At 38.2% G+C, this 20,630-nt stretch overlaps 1 protein-coding gene across 1 annotated transcript in view; it reads right to left on the minus strand.

Annotated features, from left to right (window-relative positions):
* The window catches only part of aspm (assembly factor for spindle microtubules), a 78,191-nt gene that overhangs the window by 34,733 nt on the left and 22,828 nt on the right, over positions 1–20,630 (minus strand). The window contains exons 10-18 of the mRNA XM_048602053.1: positions 19,025–19,200; positions 16,206–16,351; positions 16,026–16,111; positions 14,064–14,282; positions 10,552–10,765; positions 8,845–8,990; positions 8,214–8,342; positions 6,919–7,113; positions 7–4,327 (exon numbers count right to left, since the gene is read on the minus strand). Coding sequence (XP_048458010.1) covers positions 7–4,327; positions 6,919–7,113; positions 8,214–8,342; positions 8,845–8,990; positions 10,552–10,765; positions 14,064–14,282; positions 16,026–16,111; positions 16,206–16,351; positions 19,025–19,200 — 5,632 coding nt within the window. The remainder of the gene's footprint in view (positions 1–6; positions 4,328–6,918; positions 7,114–8,213; positions 8,343–8,844; positions 8,991–10,551; positions 10,766–14,063; positions 14,283–16,025; positions 16,112–16,205; positions 16,352–19,024; positions 19,201–20,630) is intronic.

The following is a 20,630-nucleotide window of genomic DNA, read 5'->3' on the forward strand; positions in this document are numbered from 1 at the left end:
CAGATTTATGCATGCCTCTCAAATGCTGTCGAACAATCATTCCTCGGTATGCAGCCTGAATAAGCATAACACTGTTGCGAAGCTTTATATAATTGGCACAATCTGTTTTCATTTGGAGGTGAGCTCGATAATGGGTTTGAATGATTGTAGCAGCTACTTTCAATGCCCTGTATGGAAGACATATCCTGTGCATCCTAAACGTAGCCTGTATGACTGTAGCTGCCCTGTGCTTGCACTGTATCTCTCGACGTGCTTTCATACCCCTGTAACCGGCTTGTATGGATACGGTTGCATTGCGAATAGCGGAGTAATTATTTTGTTGAATCCGAGTAAGCAGGTGTGCACGGTACCGCTGTTGGATGACAATAGCGGCAGTTTTAAGAGACAGATACTTTTTTCTGTCATTATAGACGTGAAATCTTCTCTGGATAATTACTGCAGCTTGACAAATTCGCCTAATTTCTTGCCTTGCTCTCATACCTCGGAAACCAGCCTGAATATGAACAGTTGCTCTCTTCACATCATGATAGCATTTCACACAGGCATCTCTAACTTTGCAAGCTCGGAATCTTCTCTGTACAGCTATGGCCGCCCAGCAAAGTCTCTTGTAACATTGTCGTTCCTTGTGCATTCGATAATAATTCTGTATTAACGTTGCAGATTTATGCATGCTCCTCAAATGCTGTCGAACAATCATTCCTCGGTATGCAGCCTGAATAAGCATAACACTGTTGCGAAGCTTCATATAATTGTCATGATCTGTTTTCATTTGAAGGTGAGCTCGATAATAGATTTGAATGATTGTAGCAGCCACTTTCAATGCCCTGTATGGAAGACATATCCTGTGCATCCTAAACGTAGCCTGTATGACTGTAGCTGCCTTGTGCTTGCACTGTATCTCTCGACGTGCTTTCATACCCCTGTAAGCGGCTTGTATGGATACGGTTGCATTACGAATAGCGGAGTAATTATTTTGTTGAATCTGAGTAAGCCGGCGTGCACGGTACCGCTGTTGGATGACTATAGTGGCAGTTTTAAGATACAGATACTTTTTTCTGTCATTGTAGGCACGAAATCTCCTCTGGATAATTACTGCAGCTTGACAAATTCGCCTAACTTCTTGCCTTGCTTTCATACCTCGGAAACCAGCCTGAATATGAACAGTTGCTCTCTTCACATCATGATAGCTTTTCACACAGGCATCTCTAACTTTGCAAGCTCGGAATCTTCTCTGTACAGCTATGGCCGCCCAGCAAAGTCTCTTGTAACATTGTTGTTCCTTGTGCATTCGATAATAACTCTGTATTAACGTCGCATATTTATGCATGCTCCTCAAATGCTGTCGAACAATCGTTCCTCGGTACGCAGCCTGAATGAGCAGAACACTGTTGCGAAGCTTCAAATAACTGTCATGATAGGTTTTCGCTTGAAGGTGAGCTCGAAAATGGGTTTGTATGATGATAGTAGCCAGCCTCAAGGCCTGGTATGGAAGGCACACTCTGTGCATCCTAAATGCAGATTGTATTATTGTAGCTGCCTTGTTCCTGCGCCGAATCTCTTGCCTAACCTTCATGCCTCTATAAGCAGCTTGTATAGTTAAGGTTGCGCCACGGATAGATAAATAGATTCCCCGCTGCTTTCTGCTCAGTGCCGAAGCTCTGAATTGCCTTTGCAGTAAAACTGAAGCGGCTCTCAGGGTAGTGTAATGCTTCCGGGTTGAGAAAGATCGAGCTGCAGCTTGGATAATTGTAGCAGCTTTGTGAATTTCTTTCATTCTTTTCCGGCTTTTCATTCCACGAAATGAAGCTTGCAACAATATGGCAGCAGTCCTTACCTTTTGATATTTTTGACGTTGACATTTTCTTTGTACATGTGCCCTGAATCGATTCTGTATTACTAAAGCTGCACATCTCTTAGCCTGAAAATTTGCATACATTTTGTGCATTCTGAAATAAGACTGTATCATAATACAAGCTTGCCATTTTCTACTGTATTCTTTTCTTGCAATCATACCCTTATAAGTTGCTTGAATTATTATTGCTGATTGGCACATTCTCAGGTATTTTTGACGTTCTTTTCTCCCCATGATCTTTGCCTTAAAACGACGTTGAACGGTTAAAGTGGCATTCTTTAACATTGCAAACTGATGCTGGGCTCGAAATTTCCGGAAAGCAGTCTGAATGGTCACTGCAGCCTTATATTGCACTTTTAAATTTTCCCTTGTAGCCATTCCACGAAATGCCGCTTGAATAATAATCACTGCTGTCCTAATATTAAGGTACTCAACTCGCTGCTGCTGCCCAACTTTGGAACTCCTATACCATCTCTGAATTGCAATGGCTGCATTTTGCATTGCCAAGTACTTGACCCTTGATGCGTGCCCTCTGAAAGCTGCCTGGATTTTGGAGGCTGCTTTATGTTGAAGGTTAATCATTTTGCGCACACTGTAACCTTTGTATACTGCCTGTAAACATATTATGGCTTCTTTGATTCTTATGAAATTCTGTCTTTGACAAACCCCTTCACTGTAGGCACGAAATCTTCTTTGAATTATGACGACAGCATAATGGATCTTAAGATACTGCTTCCTTTGTCTGTGCATTCTGAACATGGACTGAATTTTAATAGCAGATTCCCTCCACAAACGTAATTGTTGCTGCATTAAGTACAATCTAACAGCACACTGAAGACGTACACAAGCTTCCCTTTTCTTCAGATACTCTTTTCGCGTCTCCAAACCAAGTCTTTTAGCCCGGTAATGTCTCTGAATATACAGTGTAGACTTTTTAAGAGATCTGTAATATTTTTGTACTTGCATCATTTTCACAGAGGCCTGAATTTTGATGGCAGCGTTTTTAATTTTCATGAACGTTTTTCGTGACGCATATCCTCGGAAAGTAGATTGTATCTTTACAATTGACCGTAAAAGCCAAAACAGTCTTCGTGCTTGAAGCCCTCTGTATGCGGATTGTAAGACAATAGCTGCAGACCTTAATGCGTTGTACTCAGACTGAACTTTTTTTTGAGCTGCAATTGCTCTGAAATGGGTTTGTATAATACAAGCGGCCATTTTCATTGAACAATATCTTCGCCGAGCTTGCCATTTTCTCACATGGGCCTGAATCGTAATTGCACATTGTCTGCTTTGTAAAAACTTAAATCTTTCTTTTCTCATTTGCCAATATGACTGAATAACACATGCAGCTTTCAATTTTCTGGCAAATCTTCGAGCCTTCATACCATGAAAATGAGCTTGTATTGTTATTGCTGCCTTGAGCATCAATATATGCTTCTTATTTTGAGCTTTTCTTGCTTTGTAAGCTCTGTAATATTTCTGAATGACTAGCACTGCAATTTTGATAGTCCAGAAAGCACGTTGAGCAATGCAGCATCTATACCATGACTGTATTCTTATACAACTTTCTTTTTGACGTAAATACTTTTGTTTTTCTCTACACATTTGATACCATGACTGTATTTTAACTGCAGCTTCATTTTCTCTAATCTTTTTTTGAGCTTGCCATCTCCGAAAAGCCACCTGGACCTTTACAGCTGCCTGTCTAAGTTTTCGGTAATGCTGCATCTCCTTCCACCCCTGTTGTTTGGCTCTGAACCGCCTCTGCAAATTAATGGCAGCTTGACGATATTTTCGGAACCTAATCTGAGCTAACCGCACTCTTACTAAAGTCTGCATTGTGATGACCATTTTCCGAATGGCAATGTACTTCTTTCGCTGCCGATACATTCTAAAAACAGATTGGATTACTAAAGCTGACTTTGTTTGGCAAAAAAGCTTTCTTGCTTGTATGCCACGATAAGCAGATTGAAATACTACTGCAGCCCATTTCAATTTCTGATAAGAAACATATTCATGCTTTCCTGTCACATATGCCTTTATGTGCTTCTGCAGCGTAAGAACAGCTTTCTTCCTCTTCCTAATTTCACTTCTTACTAGATATCCTTTAGCACAAGTTTGCAACATGAATATGGATCGTTGAAATCTTTTGTATTTATATCGACAGAGAAAACCCTTTATGTATTTCTGGAGTAATACTGAAGCCTTGGCCTGCTCTTTGAGTTTCCGAGCTTTCCATCTTCTAAATGCAGACTGTATTATAACAGCTGATTGTTTGAGTTTTAAATAATTCCTCCGCTCAGTTAAAGCTAACTGATGTGCTCTGAAATGCCGCTGAAGTGTAATAATAGCCCTTATTGTACGTTTATAAGTGGTGACTGCAATTTTCATTCTTATGTAGCTTTGTATGAGAATACAGGAGTGCTGTGTTCGCTGAAGCTGTCTTCTAGCAGCATATCTTCGCCAATAGGCCTATTAGACAGAAAAAAAGTTACAAAACTAAGAATACATCAAAACACACGAGAATATGTTGTAATTAAAAATTAGACTAGCAACTACTCCAAAAGAAAACCACTCCAAAGTCAAAGTACATATGTTACAATTTCATGTAGTGAATTGATCATTGTTAAGTTACCATGATTAAGCCCACAAAATAGTTTAGAAAATGTAAACAAAATACATGTTTCTCGTTTGTTTTAAATTTTTTCCCTAAAGTGATTGTTTGACATGCAAAGCTAACTCATCATGCAACTTTTAAAGTTACTGAAGAACCTAACAAAACCAGGTCTTCAATAAATATAGCTGAACTCTTAGCCTGCTCAGTTTTTTACAGGGTGAGATTTAAAAATCAAAATTTTGTTCCAATCATCACAAAAGGCAGATTTTTAGTGCTCTCCAAATGGGATACTTTAAGTACAAAACAGCAAACTATGCTGTCAATAACAACAATAGCAGGTTACAGTTAGCTAACAATACACAATATAGAAAGCAGTGCTGAAGCAGTAAAGAGAAAATGATTACGATCCAGTTATAGGCTATCCAATAGAAATTTAAGGTAATGCAGAGCTATTACTTGCTCATGGACAATTTATAAAGAACATTAGTCAAGCAAGCTCAGACAGAACTACCAGATGAAACCCACACCTACAAGTACAAAAATTGTGTTGTACTTAATATGACTAAAATGAAGGACCAATAAAATGAAAAGGCACTTGGTGGAATTTCTTTGGGAAGATGAAAGAAGGTAAATTAGCATTTAAAATGCCTAGCAACTTCAATGAATCAGTCCAGCAAACAAATAGTCATGAAGATACTACAACAAGGAACAACATCTATTCATACGTTGGGTAAAGCATTGAATATTGGTATCAGCCTAAGCATGGATTATTTATGGTGGTTTGGCTCCTACATTGTCTCAGGGGCTTCATGCTGCATTTGTGTAGCTTGAAGGAAATACGAAGGGCGAAGCAAATAGGAATTTGCTATATTCCTTAGACAATTTTTTTCTATAGCAGCATTTAAAAGGTATCGAATTCAATTTTGAGTCTTAGCAGGGTCAAGAAGAGAAAGATCAGATCAGTACCCAATTTTTGATTTCTTGCATGAGAAATGTAGGAATGTTTAAGAATCATTCACTGAAGTAGTTGGCAAAGTACCCTGAAGTCTCAACAAAGGAAGCTAAATGAGAGGAAGGTCAAGTTATAGAAAATCTGCTGGCTCACTGAAATTATTGGCATTCTCAAATTACTGTGATACTGTGAAGCTTGCATCATCATCTTTGATGAAGAATATTTCATTTTTCTGTCCAAACTGTTTTCCTTTTAGCATTTTTATCTGCTGCTCTCAAGATTTCAAAATTAGTGGATTTGATAAAGCGGTGTGGCAGGAAATAAAATTTGTTTGCTAGTGCAGTCCATATGCAATGTATCAGAATGAAGTACATTTGATGGTTTCCTCCTGTATTGCTTTTGCACGTTTAATACAGTTAGAAAGGATCGTAGATTTTGCCTGCGTCAAGCGTCTTAAAGTTTTCAGTTAATAAATTGGGAAGATTGAATCTACTGAACAAATAACAGGCAATTCAGAAGGACCAAAGATCTGCACTGTTCCTTGTAGGACTAATGTTCTATTTATGTTATCTACACTAATCCACACCAGATTCATAATTATGCTAATCTGAGTAATTTGGACAAACCTCACCCAATGTAGCTGGTACAGAGCAAAATGAAAGTCAAATATTTCATTGTTCAAGATAAGCCACAGGAAAAAAAAATCTCATTATGTTGCATCAGTATTCAGCAAGCGAGCACTGGGTAGCCAAGGGAACAGAATTCAGGCAAAACGACTCATGTCATCAGATCTGGATATTACTGGGCTACTGGAGCAAAAAATAATATTTTCTTCTTTTGTAGTCCAACAAAATAAATAACAGAACATCAGAATCAGGATAAAATGGAAGGCCCCAAAATATCAAACAGATCTGATCTTTTTTCAATGCCTTTGTTATTCATCAAGTAAACGCACGTTAAGTCAAGGCCCCAGTGAATGTTCCCTCCAATGCGTGAAGGAATCCCTAAGATGAAGATATATTCATTCAGGTGTTTTTTTTCCCCCCAGAAAATATCCTCTTCTTGGGCAACTCTGAGAAACCATGTGCAGCTCATTTCAATCAAAATCCAAAGCACTCAGTTAGTGCCCAGATTGAGACAGGTCAGTTAGGAAGGAAGTTCCAGGATTTTAACCTAGTGACAGTGACAATAATACAACAATGCAATATAATTCCAAATCAGGATGTTGTGTGGTTTGGAGGGGAACTTGCAAATGGTGTTGCCAGACATATCCTGCTCTTGTCTCTTTGGCTGATAGGAACCAGTTGGAGGAATTGTAAAGATTGACCACACTCAATTACTACTTCTGACCAGACCTGAAGATAAATTCTGAGAGCTTACTACTGTAAAAGAAAATCATAAACATCTACAAAAGGTACCATCTAAAACAAGTGGAATACAAGTAGTAGCATTTACGCCTTAAATTGTCCTCGTCATGTAACATATCAGTCTAACCTGAAGAAGTGTTGCCGCTTCATTCTGCACTGCTTGCATCTTTGTCATCATCATTGTCTGAGCTTTCTTCCTTGCCACATGACCACGCCAATGCTTTTGTATAACGAGAGCAGCATTTGTTTCCTTCTTAACGTGCTGTCGACAGAGGAACTTACGCACAGCTGCTTGAATGACACAGGCAGCTTGAACTTTTTCCTAAAACACAGTACAATTTTTAAATTAGAAGAACAAATCTACAATTTAGGTTGTGCTTGCCATGGTCTCAGGATCTTCAAAATGGAGAGGAATGCCAATCTTCTTGCAAAATGCATTAATTTATATACGTTAATCTAAATTGACATGAGCGAAGAAGTACGGAGTCAGTAGAGTAGCAGTTAAATAATTTACACCTTTGTACCACATCATACCTGAACATATTGGGTATTCCATTAAGCCCCAATAATGAATTGCAGCAATGTTCTGCTGAATATGGAATTACAAAATATCTCTACGTAAGGGGATGCTAGGCAAAGACATCTCTACAGATAAAGACAGAGGATGATACAATGTCTAATCAGCAACAACCAATAAACCAGAATTTAACACATCACTGGTGCAAAGTTAAAATGGTATTGAACTAATTAAAACTAAGACTGGAACCATGGCAATGGGATAACTGGAATGGATTGCGGACAAAATGCATTTTTGTGCGTAAGTCATCAGTCATGTGTAAACATGCATCCTTACTTCATTGTAATTTCTTGATGATATGCATGAAATGTAATAAAGGAAAGAAAAAAGTGTACAGTTGAGAGTAATGTAGGCATGAGTATATTCTGATGCTTGCAGTAATGAGATAACAGTAAAATAATCAATCCAAAAATCATACAATTTATTTAACCATTTGCTTTTTTCTTTCCAATGGCAATAAAGTGAAATATTAAGGCAAAAAACAACTATTCAAGTCATTGCCATATTACCATGCTTGTATAAAACACTATTGAACATTACTGGAAGAAGAATTCTAATCTTATTAAACAATGTTGTCTGACCATACATTTGAAATTGAAAATTTATTCTTTTACAATCTCCTTTCCTTTTCATTGGTTGCAAATGTGGACCAATAAAGGTAATAGTTAACAATGTAAATTTTATTAAAGTTTAGCTTGTTTCAACATATATCATTGTATTACATTTATGCGCAAAGGTCAGATGCACTGCAAAACTTACATTCTCTGCACGTACGTTAGTTTTATTGGGACCCTGTAAGGGACAACGTAGGTGACAATAAATATTCTAGAAGATGATCACACTACCTGTAAAAGTTGAAGCTCACGATTTAACTTGTACTTCCTCCAAGCAGCCTGTATGATCCTGGCAGCTCTTGTTTCATTTCGAAGGTCCAGTAGACGAGCACAAAGAAATGAAACATACGCAATGACAACCTGTAAAATAATTTTTAAAACCGTGGAAAATCAATTGTGACAAAGTGACAAAAAAATTATTCAGTGAGGGTCCATGGTGGAATATCATTTGGAATATTTAGTTAAAATAGCACTGAACATACTGGCCAGAGCAGCAATGATAGACTAAACCACAAACATAACTTATTAAAACAGCAGTCATATAAGTCTTCAGATGTTGTTGGGTGCAGAATTAAAAAATTAGGTACAAAAACAGAAATTGCTGGAAAAGCTCAGCAGTTCTGGCAGCATCTGTGGTGAGAAATTAGAGTTAACATTGCGGTTTGAGTGACTCTTCCTCAGAACTCGACTTGAAACGTTAACTCTGATTTTTCTCCACAAATGCTGCCAGACTTGCTGAGGTTTTTCAGCAATTTCTGTTTTTGTTTCTGATTTACAGCACGCACAACTTTTTCATTTTTTATAAAATTAGGTAGTATACTATTTAATGTTATCGCCTCAAGGCAAGGATATTAAATTTTACCTTCTCATCTGGGATAGTATTTGACATATCTATTTGTCGGATCATTGCTGGAACACCTCCAAGTTTCGCAACAGCAGTAGTCACCAAATTAAAATTCTTCTTTTCATTCTCCAAAAGTTCTTCATAGAGTCTACTTGATGAAGAAGCTGAAAAGTGAAATTAATATGCTGGTTTGTAACTTATGATATGTAATACTAAAAGTAACAGATGGCTCAAGTACATATCTAATTTTTTACATAACTATAACAAAAGTCAGCATTTCACCTTAGTACCACAAGATAAAATCACAGAATTATACACAATAAACAGAGACCGTTACTTCTCTGTTCGAACAATCCAAAAGTAATCCAGCTATCCTGCTGTCACTGCATATTTCTATTATCAAAATTGATTAACTTGTTTTTAAAAACATGTAATAGTCTCTGTACCAAATAAATTCATTCTTCAGCTATGCATACAAGTTCTTAGAATCTCACTATTTCAACTTGATGGCTCTTAAATCACTGATTCATTAGCCAGTGAAAATAGACTTTCTTCACACCTCAGCAATGATGGAAACAGTGCAAATATCTAAAGTTTCCTATTCACAAGACTAATCAAGTAAAATGCACATCACACAATTGCCAGACAAGGACTGTTTCCAGTAAGGAAAGCCAATCACATTTTTTGATATTCAACAGCATTACAGAGTTGCCTAGTCACATCTGGGGAGCAGAGCGCAAGGAATCAGAACCTGAACCAGACCTGCCACATAAAAAAACTAATCAGAGAACGAGTATTCTGTAGCCCATAAAACGACTCCCAACATCCCAAAATCTAACAAGCCCCTTTTAGGTGGTGGATAAAGATGTACATGAATGTCCTCCACTTGCTTGCTGCTCTGACAACATTCAAAGAGATCGACACAATCTCGGAAAGAGTTGATACCCCACTTACCAGCTTAAACATTCACCCTCTCTATCACAGCAGATTTGCAGCAGTTCATGTCATTTACAAGGCTGTATTATAGCAAGTTGCCAAGTCTTCTTTGATGTCACTTCACAAACCTGCAACTTTCCTGACCTAAAAAGAAGGCACATGGGGACACAACTATTTGCAATCTCCCCTCCAAGTCCCACATTATCCACACAGGCAGCCAGATCTGACTGGCCTTTTACCTTCTGGCAAGTAAGATCTTCTTGGGCAGCAGTATGGCTTGGATGCCCTGGGTTAGTGGGAGTCTTCCCAGTTGGTCAAAGCTCCAGTATTGACAAGTTCAGCATGGCGACCCTTGTCCACTGCACAGTAGCCCGTATATGAAACAAATGGGGAATTGGAGATCTGCTTTGGAGGAGCAGGTCTTTGCGTTGGCCTAAGAAAGCACCAGCTGTCTGGGCCAATGCTTGCTAAGGATAAGCTGGTGCAGGTTCTGAGCCCTGTCAGTTCTGCGCCTGTTCCCTTGTGCTCATTTGGTCCTAGTTTAGGGCCCAAGGGCATCAGGCTATAACTAATTTTGGTCCCAGTTTCTACTAGGACAGCTTGCAGCTTGGTATTAGTTGGTAGTGTTCCTTTTTAAAATAATTTTACATCATATAAAAGAACAAATGTTTTGTAGAACTCCAGATGAATGGGGGCAAATACATATTTCTAATATGTATTTCTAGAAATTTCTACAAATAGTAATTAACACGGGGGTGCTAACGTCACCGTAATCTTCAAAATACTGACCAGACTCATTGAGGTTTGTGGGGATGACATCAATAGAGCTTTCATCAGAATCACTGGTTGATGTATCAATTGCCACTGTACCACGATGTGCACATTCTACCGTCTGTAGTGTTCGCGAACAGATTTCATCTGCAGCAAGAAGACCAGGATGATAGTGATGGACAAGGTAACATAAAACCCTGCCATCAGAAAAGGCTACTGTGAAGTTCTCAATCTGAAATAAGTAGTAGAATAATAACTCGATCAGTACAGTTTAATTGTTACTTCATACCTTTATTATGGCTTTCTTCAGAAACTACTTATGTTAGTCTCTCGACTAATGAGCTGACCACACTTCAGAATAGTCTCCTAAAAACTCCAAATCTTTGAGAATTAGTGTCAGCATTAATCTCTCTTGTTTTTTACTTAATAGAATCATACAAGGGTGCAACATTGGAGCAGACCATTTAGCCCATCAATCACATCAGCTTCTGAGCCATTCTCATGATAGTGCCCAATGTCTTTTGAATTATTCTTCCTTCCAAGCTAATGACTGTAGCAATTTCAAAGCTATTGAGAGTCTGTACCCACACCTATCAGACAGTGAACTCCAATACAAACCAGTCATTGTGTAAGCAAGTTTTTCAAGTTACGTTTCTTTTCTTAATCAATTACCTTAGATCTGCATCCTCAGATTACTAACTCATATCCTGGGAAACATTTCCTCTTTATTGGCTCTATGCAAATCCTTCACGATTTAAAACACAGCTATCAAATCTTCTCTTTGCATTCCCTGTTCCACAGAGCATTACAATGGGCAGCGATTAGCACTGCTGTCTCACAGCATCAGGGACCTGGGTTTGATTCCAGCCTTGGGCAAGACTGTCTGTGTGGACTTTGCACGTTCTCCCCGCATCTGTGTGGGTTTCCTTCAATGGTCCAAAGATGTGCAGATTAGGTGGATTGGCCACGCTAAATTGCCCATAGTCTTCAAGGATGTATATGTTAGGTAGATTAGCCATGGGGAGTGCAGGGTTACAGGGATATGGCAGGGGGAATCAGTCTGGATGGGATGCTCTTCAGAGGGTCAGTGTGGACTCGATGGGTCAAATAGCCTGCATCCACACTCTTAGGATTCTATGATTCAGTGCAAAAGCTGAGTTTCTCCAGTCTCCCAACTTAACTTCCAATAATAATCCATTTTGCATGACGTCAGTAAAATTAACTTAGATAATTACAGGAGACAGGGTCGTTTGGTATTTAAACACTTCAGTTTAATTAATGCTGTCTTCAAATTTAATATTGCAAAGAAATCTTCACTGTCATTAGGTATTTATTTAACTTGATTGCAGCTGCAGTATCTTGAAGCATAATTTTTTCATCTTAGTTGATGAGATTTCTGTCTAATACTAATTCAGCATCTTTTTCCACCAAAATCTACATTTAACCTCCTCAAACAATTTTCACACATGATCAGTACTCATCCAGAATCTCATCGCATTAGTTAGTCCTCTTATGAGAGTCACAACAGTGAGCTTCAGTGGGCTATTCAATTTTGGGGTAAGCATTAGAAACAATCTTAATCTTGCTCTTCTACAATACCATTGATGCAAGCATATGCCATGGGTCACAAAATGATCATGTGTGGTAACATCATTATTTCTAGCTATGTTTGGTGACACCAACACAAATTATAATTACCAACAAATATGTAATCCACTTGGCTCATTATATCTTCTATAAGTCTTTCCTTCTCTTCAATCATTTGGGAGCTAAATAAGATACATCGAGGCATGATGGCAGTGTTGAAAGAGGAACAGTGCTTCAATGAGAACTATTAACAAATTTTGGGACCAGAAGTAAAATATTGGGCAGTTGACAGTTTAATGGAAATAGAACTGCCAAGAATACTTTGGAACTGTCTCAAAACATCTCTGAAGAGGTCAAACATTCCTGCTGACTCATGGGAGTCCCTATTTTGTGACTGGGCAAATTAGAGAAGGTTTATTTGGGAAGGCACCCAATACACTGAGAGATTACATTGGGAAAAAGTAAAGGCAAAGTCAAGGTATTGACAGGTCTACAGTAATGTCCAAACAACTCATCTAGCAGATGCTTAAAGCACCAATTTCCTTGCACTGGCAGAGTGCATTAATCACATTTCCAGTTGCTTATTAATACAGAACTTGAACATTGCTGACCAGGGGAAGATGTGTGGCCAGTCAATATACACATCAGGATTTGTATAACTTCACATGCTACAAGATTTCCCTTATCAACAATCTTGTCAGTAAAGTCCTATCTATTTGTTCATCTTGCAAGCTTAACACAGAAATACAACTAAAAGTTATCCTGTAGGCAATTACTACCCTGATCAGATCATGGTTCAGAACCATGCCTTGCTGGTTAGTTGGATATTTTAGAACTGTATAAGCAAATATTAAAACTCTCTGCTCTGAATCTACTTGAGAGATTTCCTGGATTTGAATGGCAGAGGAACATCTGAGGACTCTGGGACTCATTGGAGTTTAGAAGGATGAGGGGGGATCTAATTGAAACTTACAGAATACTGAATGGCCTGGACAGAGTGGATGTTGGGAAGATGCTTCCATTGGTAGGAGACACTAGGACCGGAGAGAACAGCCTTAGAGTAAAGGGAAGACCTTTTAGAATGGAGACAAGGAGAAACTTCTTCAGCCAGAGAGTGGTGAACCTACGGAACGCACTGCCACAGACGGCTGTGGAGGCCAGGTCATTGAGTACATTTAAAACGGAGTTAGATAGGTTCTTGATTATCAAGGGTTACGGGGAGAAAGCGGGAGAACAGGGTTGAGGAACTTATCAGTCATGATTGAATGGCGGAGCAGACTCGATGGGCCGAATAGCCTAATTTCTTCTCCTATGTCTTATGGCTAATCATACTTGGAAAAGTATAGCCCGTTTAAAAATGGTTGGCTCTTCCCTTACGCTTCAAAAGACCACCGTTCCAAGTTACAGCTACTGCAGCAAGCTATTATAGCTTATACAAAAATATAAACTGATCAGTGACTAACATTTATGGAAACATGAAATTTATGGAGGAACTACCTGAACCCAGACAACTGCTTAATTGTAATTATATCTGGAGTTACCATTTACTCGTGATAAAAGTTTGAAATTTTATCATGAAGGGGGCCAGAAAATAAACACTTAAAACCATAAATAAATTGATTTAAATAAAATCGATTTGTATTACAGATGAGACTAATCCCAAGAATTTCAACATCATCCTAAAATTAGCAGTTTCCTTTGTTAATGGTTGCCAGTGGCTCACAAATTTGGAGCACAAATAAAGCCTTAAGTCTGGGAGAGAAACAAGATTACATTTGGCTAAGGATATGATTGCAGTGGTGGAAATGTCTGCCAGTCACTCGCTAGACTTGTGCAATGAAAACAGCCACAACATAATGAAGGGTGGCACTTATACACAGCTATATTCAAAAGACACACATAAAATCATAATTTTTACAGATAAAATAAATGGATCAACCTACTTTGACACCATAATATCTACAAACAGCATTAATCCAATTCATTAGCAACTTGATTCTTGGGCTGTATTTTTCAGGTATATCTTTGAGGTTTTGATCTTTTAATGAGTGGGACTGTACAGGCACAGAACGCAAGGCTGCCAGTTTATGGCGTGTGCGCAAAGTTTTTTGCAAGAATTCAATTTCTTCTTGTAACTGTTCTTCATTCAGCAAAATCTCCACCTAAGAGGAAAAAATACCACAATCAAAATAATTAATTTCCAGAGCACATATTATTGTTGAACATACACAGCGTTGGTAGGCAAATTTACCAACACAACCTCATAAGTAACCTGTGGAAAATCAAGGATAGGAGCAAAAAAAATTCAAAAATTGTTGCCTTATACCTATTGTATGAAACAATGGTTCCTCCCAAGTCCAAACAGAACTGAACAATTGCAGGCACAGTTGGTCCATTGAAAGAGTGGGAAAATGATGCAGAGATTTTTTTTCAAAAAAAGCGTGCAAAAGCGGGACAGCTGCATCTCTAAAAGCAGATTACATTGTTCCCATGCTCTCTGTTGCAACTCCTCAAATTACAGGTTTCCTCCTTTCCTTTCTTGTACTTCTCCTGAGACATAATCCAAGACTGGTAAGGATGGGAGGGGAGTAACCTGTAATTGGAGGAGTTGTCATTATTTCATTCATTGGTCTCAGTGCCACCACATGGAAGACTTTTGTCTGCACCACTACTAACTTATTGAGAGAGGTCAGAGGAAAAGAAATGAAAACAAAAACAGAGGGAGCTGGGAGCCAGAAACCCAGGAACGAGGCCAGAAACAGGACCCCAGGTGAAGGCTGTACTTGGAACATGTTCATGATCCATTTCAGTCACTTCTTGGTTAAAGAGGAGGGAGTAGGTAGACAGAAATCCAGTAATGAAGCTGGGATCAGGTCTCAGGGGAAATCATCACTTAACCTCGCCTTTGGTGCCTTTGTTAAATGGGACTGGGCTTTTTGTCTGAGCGTTGACATTTTTACTATGAGTTTGAATGAATTGCAGGATATTTTTTTGAAAGGAAGTGAGGAATAGAAATAATTTGCAGAACCACCAAGTTAACAGGAGACATCCAAATCTGCTGTTCATTCACGAGGCATCTGGATCTCCAAACATAGGTTAAAGTTTGCTTATGCTTCCTAAAGTTAATCTCATAAACAAAAATGTTGATAATATGGATATTACAGCATTTTTTTGAAAACAAGAAAAAAGTTGGCATCAACATGTTAATATCCAAATTATAACTAAATGACTGCTTGAAGCCACGTTCTGTTGGAGTTCCTTTTGTGTTTGATTTCATTGTGTTTGATTTCCAGCTCCACTTGAACAAAAAACATTTGTCCTTTATCTTTAATATGGACATAAAGACCCACAATTAATGTTCCTTTGATCCATTCAATCTAGTGTACACGTGATCACCGAGGCGGTGCTTGTAAAGCATATGCAAATTAAACAATTCATTATCTGATGGCTAGGTTGATGATGCAGCATTAATCCGTACATACTCTTTGTTGCACAGCTCAAGGATGTTGTGGCACAGCGGTAGTGTCCCTACCTCTAAGCCAGGAAGCCCAAGTGTAAGCTCCACCTGCTCCAAAAGGTGTGTAGTAACATCTCCAAAAAGGTTGATTAAAAAGTCCTGTTGAACAGTTCACCCTTGCACGTCAATATCATTTTCCATTAGATGGCCACCTGGTTTTCACAAGGCTGCCACAAGCTAAAATTCAAAGAGCTGAGTACCTTTCTCTGTATTTGAGACAGTAATATCCCAAGTGATGGGGAAAGCAAATAAATGGATGAAGTCACAAACATTCCTAAATATGTATTGTGTAGAATTTCAATACTAACTGAGCAACTCTTCCATTTTAATTTCAGACTATTTGCACCATCTTTGAAGAATGACAGCTATATTTTTAAGGAACACATACCTGAAACGCAAAGATGATTCCCCACAACAATGATAAGGTTTTTTCTCTATGTCCATCAACAATATCTCTCGAATCTATTACGTTGTCTAACGAACAAAAAGTGAAAAAGAAAGAGTTCAAAAGTAATCATGAATAAAAAGTTTTGTATTCTCAAGTCAAATTACAGAATTTCAATTTTACCGTGTTCGTCTCTCAGGTCAGCTCCTCGAGTTTTAAGGGCATTTAATGCAACATCCACATTGTGCAGTTTTTGAAGACGGCTAATCGCTGGGACTCTTAGCTGCTTTGACAGTTTCCAGTTTCGTGTGAGAAGCTCCACTGCTCGTCTGTAAAAGAGATTGTCCAAATCAAAAAAACATAAACATTGTACTGAACATATCAAACTGGAATTAAATATCGTTAGCAATTCTCAAGACTGAGAAGCTCGACCAAGATTGAGAAATGCTCAATGTCTTGTCTCAAGACAACTTTACTAAATGGATTTGCTTATTTAGAGCACTCATTAAGTCAAAGGAAAATTAATCATTTCAAAAAATACTTGTTCCTCAAAATCCCATGGGCAGATTAGAAGGTCCAGCTAGGTAAAATGCAAAGTAATAGATCCATATGATTTCCTTCACTTCCTTCTTTAAATATCCAGTGATTAAACAGCAAAATCAGATAACATTTACTCTAAAAACCAAGCACTTACTCCATTGTATTTCAAACTAATCAACGTAAATTTGATCAAACATTTGTTGAACTCCACATGAAGATCTATGATCATACATTCCGTAGCAATTACACATCAAAACAGTCAATGATGAATCCCACGGAGTTTATCATTTTTTATCTCAAGGCTACAGTCCACAGTCAAATGGCAGAGCACACTGCACAATTTCAGAGATTCTTGTTCCGCAATGCATGGGCTTGATTGGCACCACATCCACAAATACTCTGTCACTCCATCACCAATGCTCAGTAGCAGCGAAGTATACTGTCTACAAATCTACTGTCGAAATTTGCCAAAGGTCTTTTGACCTCACGTTCCTGACACATGACCAATTCCATTGAGGGAAAACAAGGGCAGCACATTAATGGCAACAAGGGACAATCAAGCACTGGCCCAACCAACAATGCACACATCCCATGAGTGAATAAAAAAAGTTTGATCTCTGAAATGCTGCTGATTTTGGGACAGTTCCAGTGGATTGGAAGGTAGTAAAAGTAGCACAGAGTATAGGCCAGATTTTCAGATGTCAGCTGTCAGGAAAATGTTGGATTCATAAAGGATGTGTTAGCAGGTAATTTAGTAAATTGTAAAACTATGTTGACTGCACCAAGTCATATTACAAAAGGAAAACCAAATTTAGCCAATCTACCAGAGATTTATTTGAATAAATAACTAACAGTATCGATGAGTCAGGGATATTGCCACATGTTTCAAATTTCTAAAAACATCAGATGAGATGCCACAAGAAAATGTTGTTGCACAAGATAATGACTTGTGGGACTATGAGTAATATATTAGCATATTTAGAGAAATAGCCAACGGACAGGAAACAAACACAGTCATGATAAATAGATCAATTTCAACTAACAAGCTATCATTTGTTGGATGCTATGAAAATCAGTGATTGTGCCTCTAATAGACACAAACTGTATTACCATACTTGGCACTTTCATCTGAGTTGATATTTGCTATAAATGGTTTTTCTTCTGTAACATGGGCTTGGTACTCAGTATGGTTTTATTGTTTTCTAAATTAGCTGCTAGCACCTTATGATTCCAACATTTTCCTGATGGCTGACATTGGACAAACTGGCATGCTGTTCTGTATACTTCCTTTCTTCTTTTCTGAACAGCAGTGCCATCTTCCAACCCACAGGAGATTCTAATTTTTTGCAGATTTTGGAACAGATCAAACCAACGCCTTGAAGAACAACCAGACACTGGGAAATTGTGCAGTATGCTCTGCCACTAAAGTGTATTTGGCTCTACACTGTAGACGTAAGATGAACATGATTAGAAATTCAACTGTTTGCAAACAAAGCTGAGGTTATAGATGGGTTGAGTGGGCAAATGGTGGCAGAAGGTATATAATGCAGAAATATAGCAGTTATTAACTTTTTGAATTTGCTTAAGTGACAAAATGTTGAAATTCAAAACGATTTGGTTGACATTTTGTCAGAAACAAAGCTAACATGGAGGTACAGCAAATAATGAGGTACAAGCAAGGAGGAAATAGCATGTTGATCTTCAATACAAGGGGCTGGAGCACAAAATTAAGAAAGTACAGCTGGAACATTGGATTTTGGTGAGATGACACTTGGGATGTTGTACACGGGTCTGGCCTCTGACTCCAAGGAAGGTTACAGGTTTCTTAAACAGGGTCTTAATAAGGTTCCTGGATTGACTCCTGAGTTCAGGAGGCTGTCTTTTAAGGTCAGATGGAATAGTGTGAGCTAGTATTCGAGATTTAAATGAATAAGTAATCTCATTGAAACATGCAAAGTTCTGAGAGCACTTGACAGGGAAGTTGTCAACAGGTTGTGTCCCTGGCTGGAAAGTCTAAAACTAAGGGATATACGGTGCTAGGATCAGAGGTTTGTCACTTGTGACTGAGATGAATAGAAATTTCTTCACTCAGATGTTTACAAATCTTAGGATCTCTTGTCCAAATGAGGGAAGATGGGGAAGAAAGGTGTACGAGGAATTAAAAAGTAATTTGTTTCAAACTTATCAAAAACTTTCAAAATTGGTTCAAAAATCAAAAATATACAAGATAGAAACATATTGAGCAATATTAGACAGAGGAGAAAAGTACTGGAGGAACATCAAAATGTCAAGTAACACTGAGACAAACAAAATATTTAAACCTTTGTTGGGTCAGTAATGCTATTTATATAAATTAGTCTTACCACAAAGTTTATAACTTCTTAACACTTTAGAATATGCATCAGATTTCAGAGAAAAGTCAGAAACACCAACATTCCATTGGATCACTAAAATATACTTACACCAAACGAATACCACATCGAAGATCGACAGCTATATTGGTGACAGCAAAATTAAATTCATGGAGAGGTGTCTGAAAATGGCTAACAGTCAACCCAAAGTAACCAAGATGACGAGAAATATCTCCTTCACCACTGAGAAAGTCTCTAGAGAAGGCAAGTAGCAGATCTTTGCTTGTCTAAATAAGAAAGACAAGTTAAAATTAGAATGTTCAAAGTTTACTGGTAAATAAAATCTTATTGTAATGCACATGGTCTATAAATTTTTGGTACAGAATACACTACTTTGGACCCAATACACTTTTCACGGAACTAAAAAATGTTTTTCAGTAAAAGAAAGCATTAAAATCATATTGGGTTCTATAATCAGTTAGGAAATGACAAATACACAGTCAGCCTCAAGACAATTGTCTTATTACATCAAGTCAGGTGTGCCCCAAGTACATATCCTCAATTCCCCTCCAATGACTGTGTTACACATTACTACTCAATGACAACATCTAAAAAACTGTGTGCCAGTGTTCACTTGAAAGTTGACAATGCCCAGTTTCTACCTGGACCTTGCGCAACCTGTCCACAATCTCTAAAGTGTCAGACTGTTTATCACACATCAGTGGTGCATGTGGATGAATAGAAATTTTCTTTAATTGAATATTGGGAATACAGAAGCCACTAGTCTCTGGTTGCTGCAACAGAATCCTATCCGTAGTCAATGACACCTCTCTTGGCAACTGTCACAGGTTGATATAGAGTTCGCAAATTTGGCTTCATATTTCACCAAGATGAGCTTCCAACCTCATTTCTGTGCCACTAATAAAATTAATTGTTTCCAATTTTGTAATATCGCATCTGTGTCACCTCAGCTGCTACTGAAAGCCTCATTCATTCCAATCTAACTGGATTGGACCAGTTACAGCAGTTGCAGAACAATGTTCTGTGGGGAAACGAACAACTAGTTGTTGTCCACCTTGATATCAGCAACTCAGGTATGATGGGTGATGAGACCCTGAGGGCTAGAATGTAAATTAGAAAGTAGGACATCAAAAACTAATTGCTGGATTATACCCAGTTCCATGTGTAAGAGTGCAGACAAATAATAGAAGAGAATGGAACTATTGAGCTTATCAGAATCATCGAATTTTACAGTACAGAAGTCAGTCATGCAACACCTGACTTATATCACACCCAACATTTACTACAACTGTTCTACTACCACCAATGTTTTCTGCCCTTTACTGTTTCTTAACTGCACTTGAATTGATTTTACATCTGATACTTCAATCTAAGATCCATTCTTATTAATGTATTGATCAATTCCTTATTAAAGTGCTATCCTACCTCACTTTTTCCCATTTCTAAATTAGGAATCTCCTTTGATATTCAGTTCCCCAATTTGGTCACCCTTTCTGTAATGACAATTACACTATACCCATTTACCTCAATTTGTCTCTTTGAAATATCGACCTTTTTGCTGATGCTACATGTATTCAAGTAAGTTGTATTTAATCAGAGATAGCAGGAACTGCAGATGCTGGAGAATCCGAGATAACAAGGTGCAGAGCTGGATGAACACAGCAGGCCAAGCAGCATCAGAGGAGCAGGAAGGCTG

The sequence above is a fragment of the Rhincodon typus genome, chromosome 10 (genome assembly GCF_021869965.1).
Source record: "Rhincodon typus isolate 14 chromosome 10, sRhiTyp1.1, whole genome shotgun sequence".
Lineage (NCBI taxonomy): Eukaryota > Metazoa > Chordata > Chondrichthyes > Orectolobiformes > Rhincodontidae > Rhincodon > Rhincodon typus.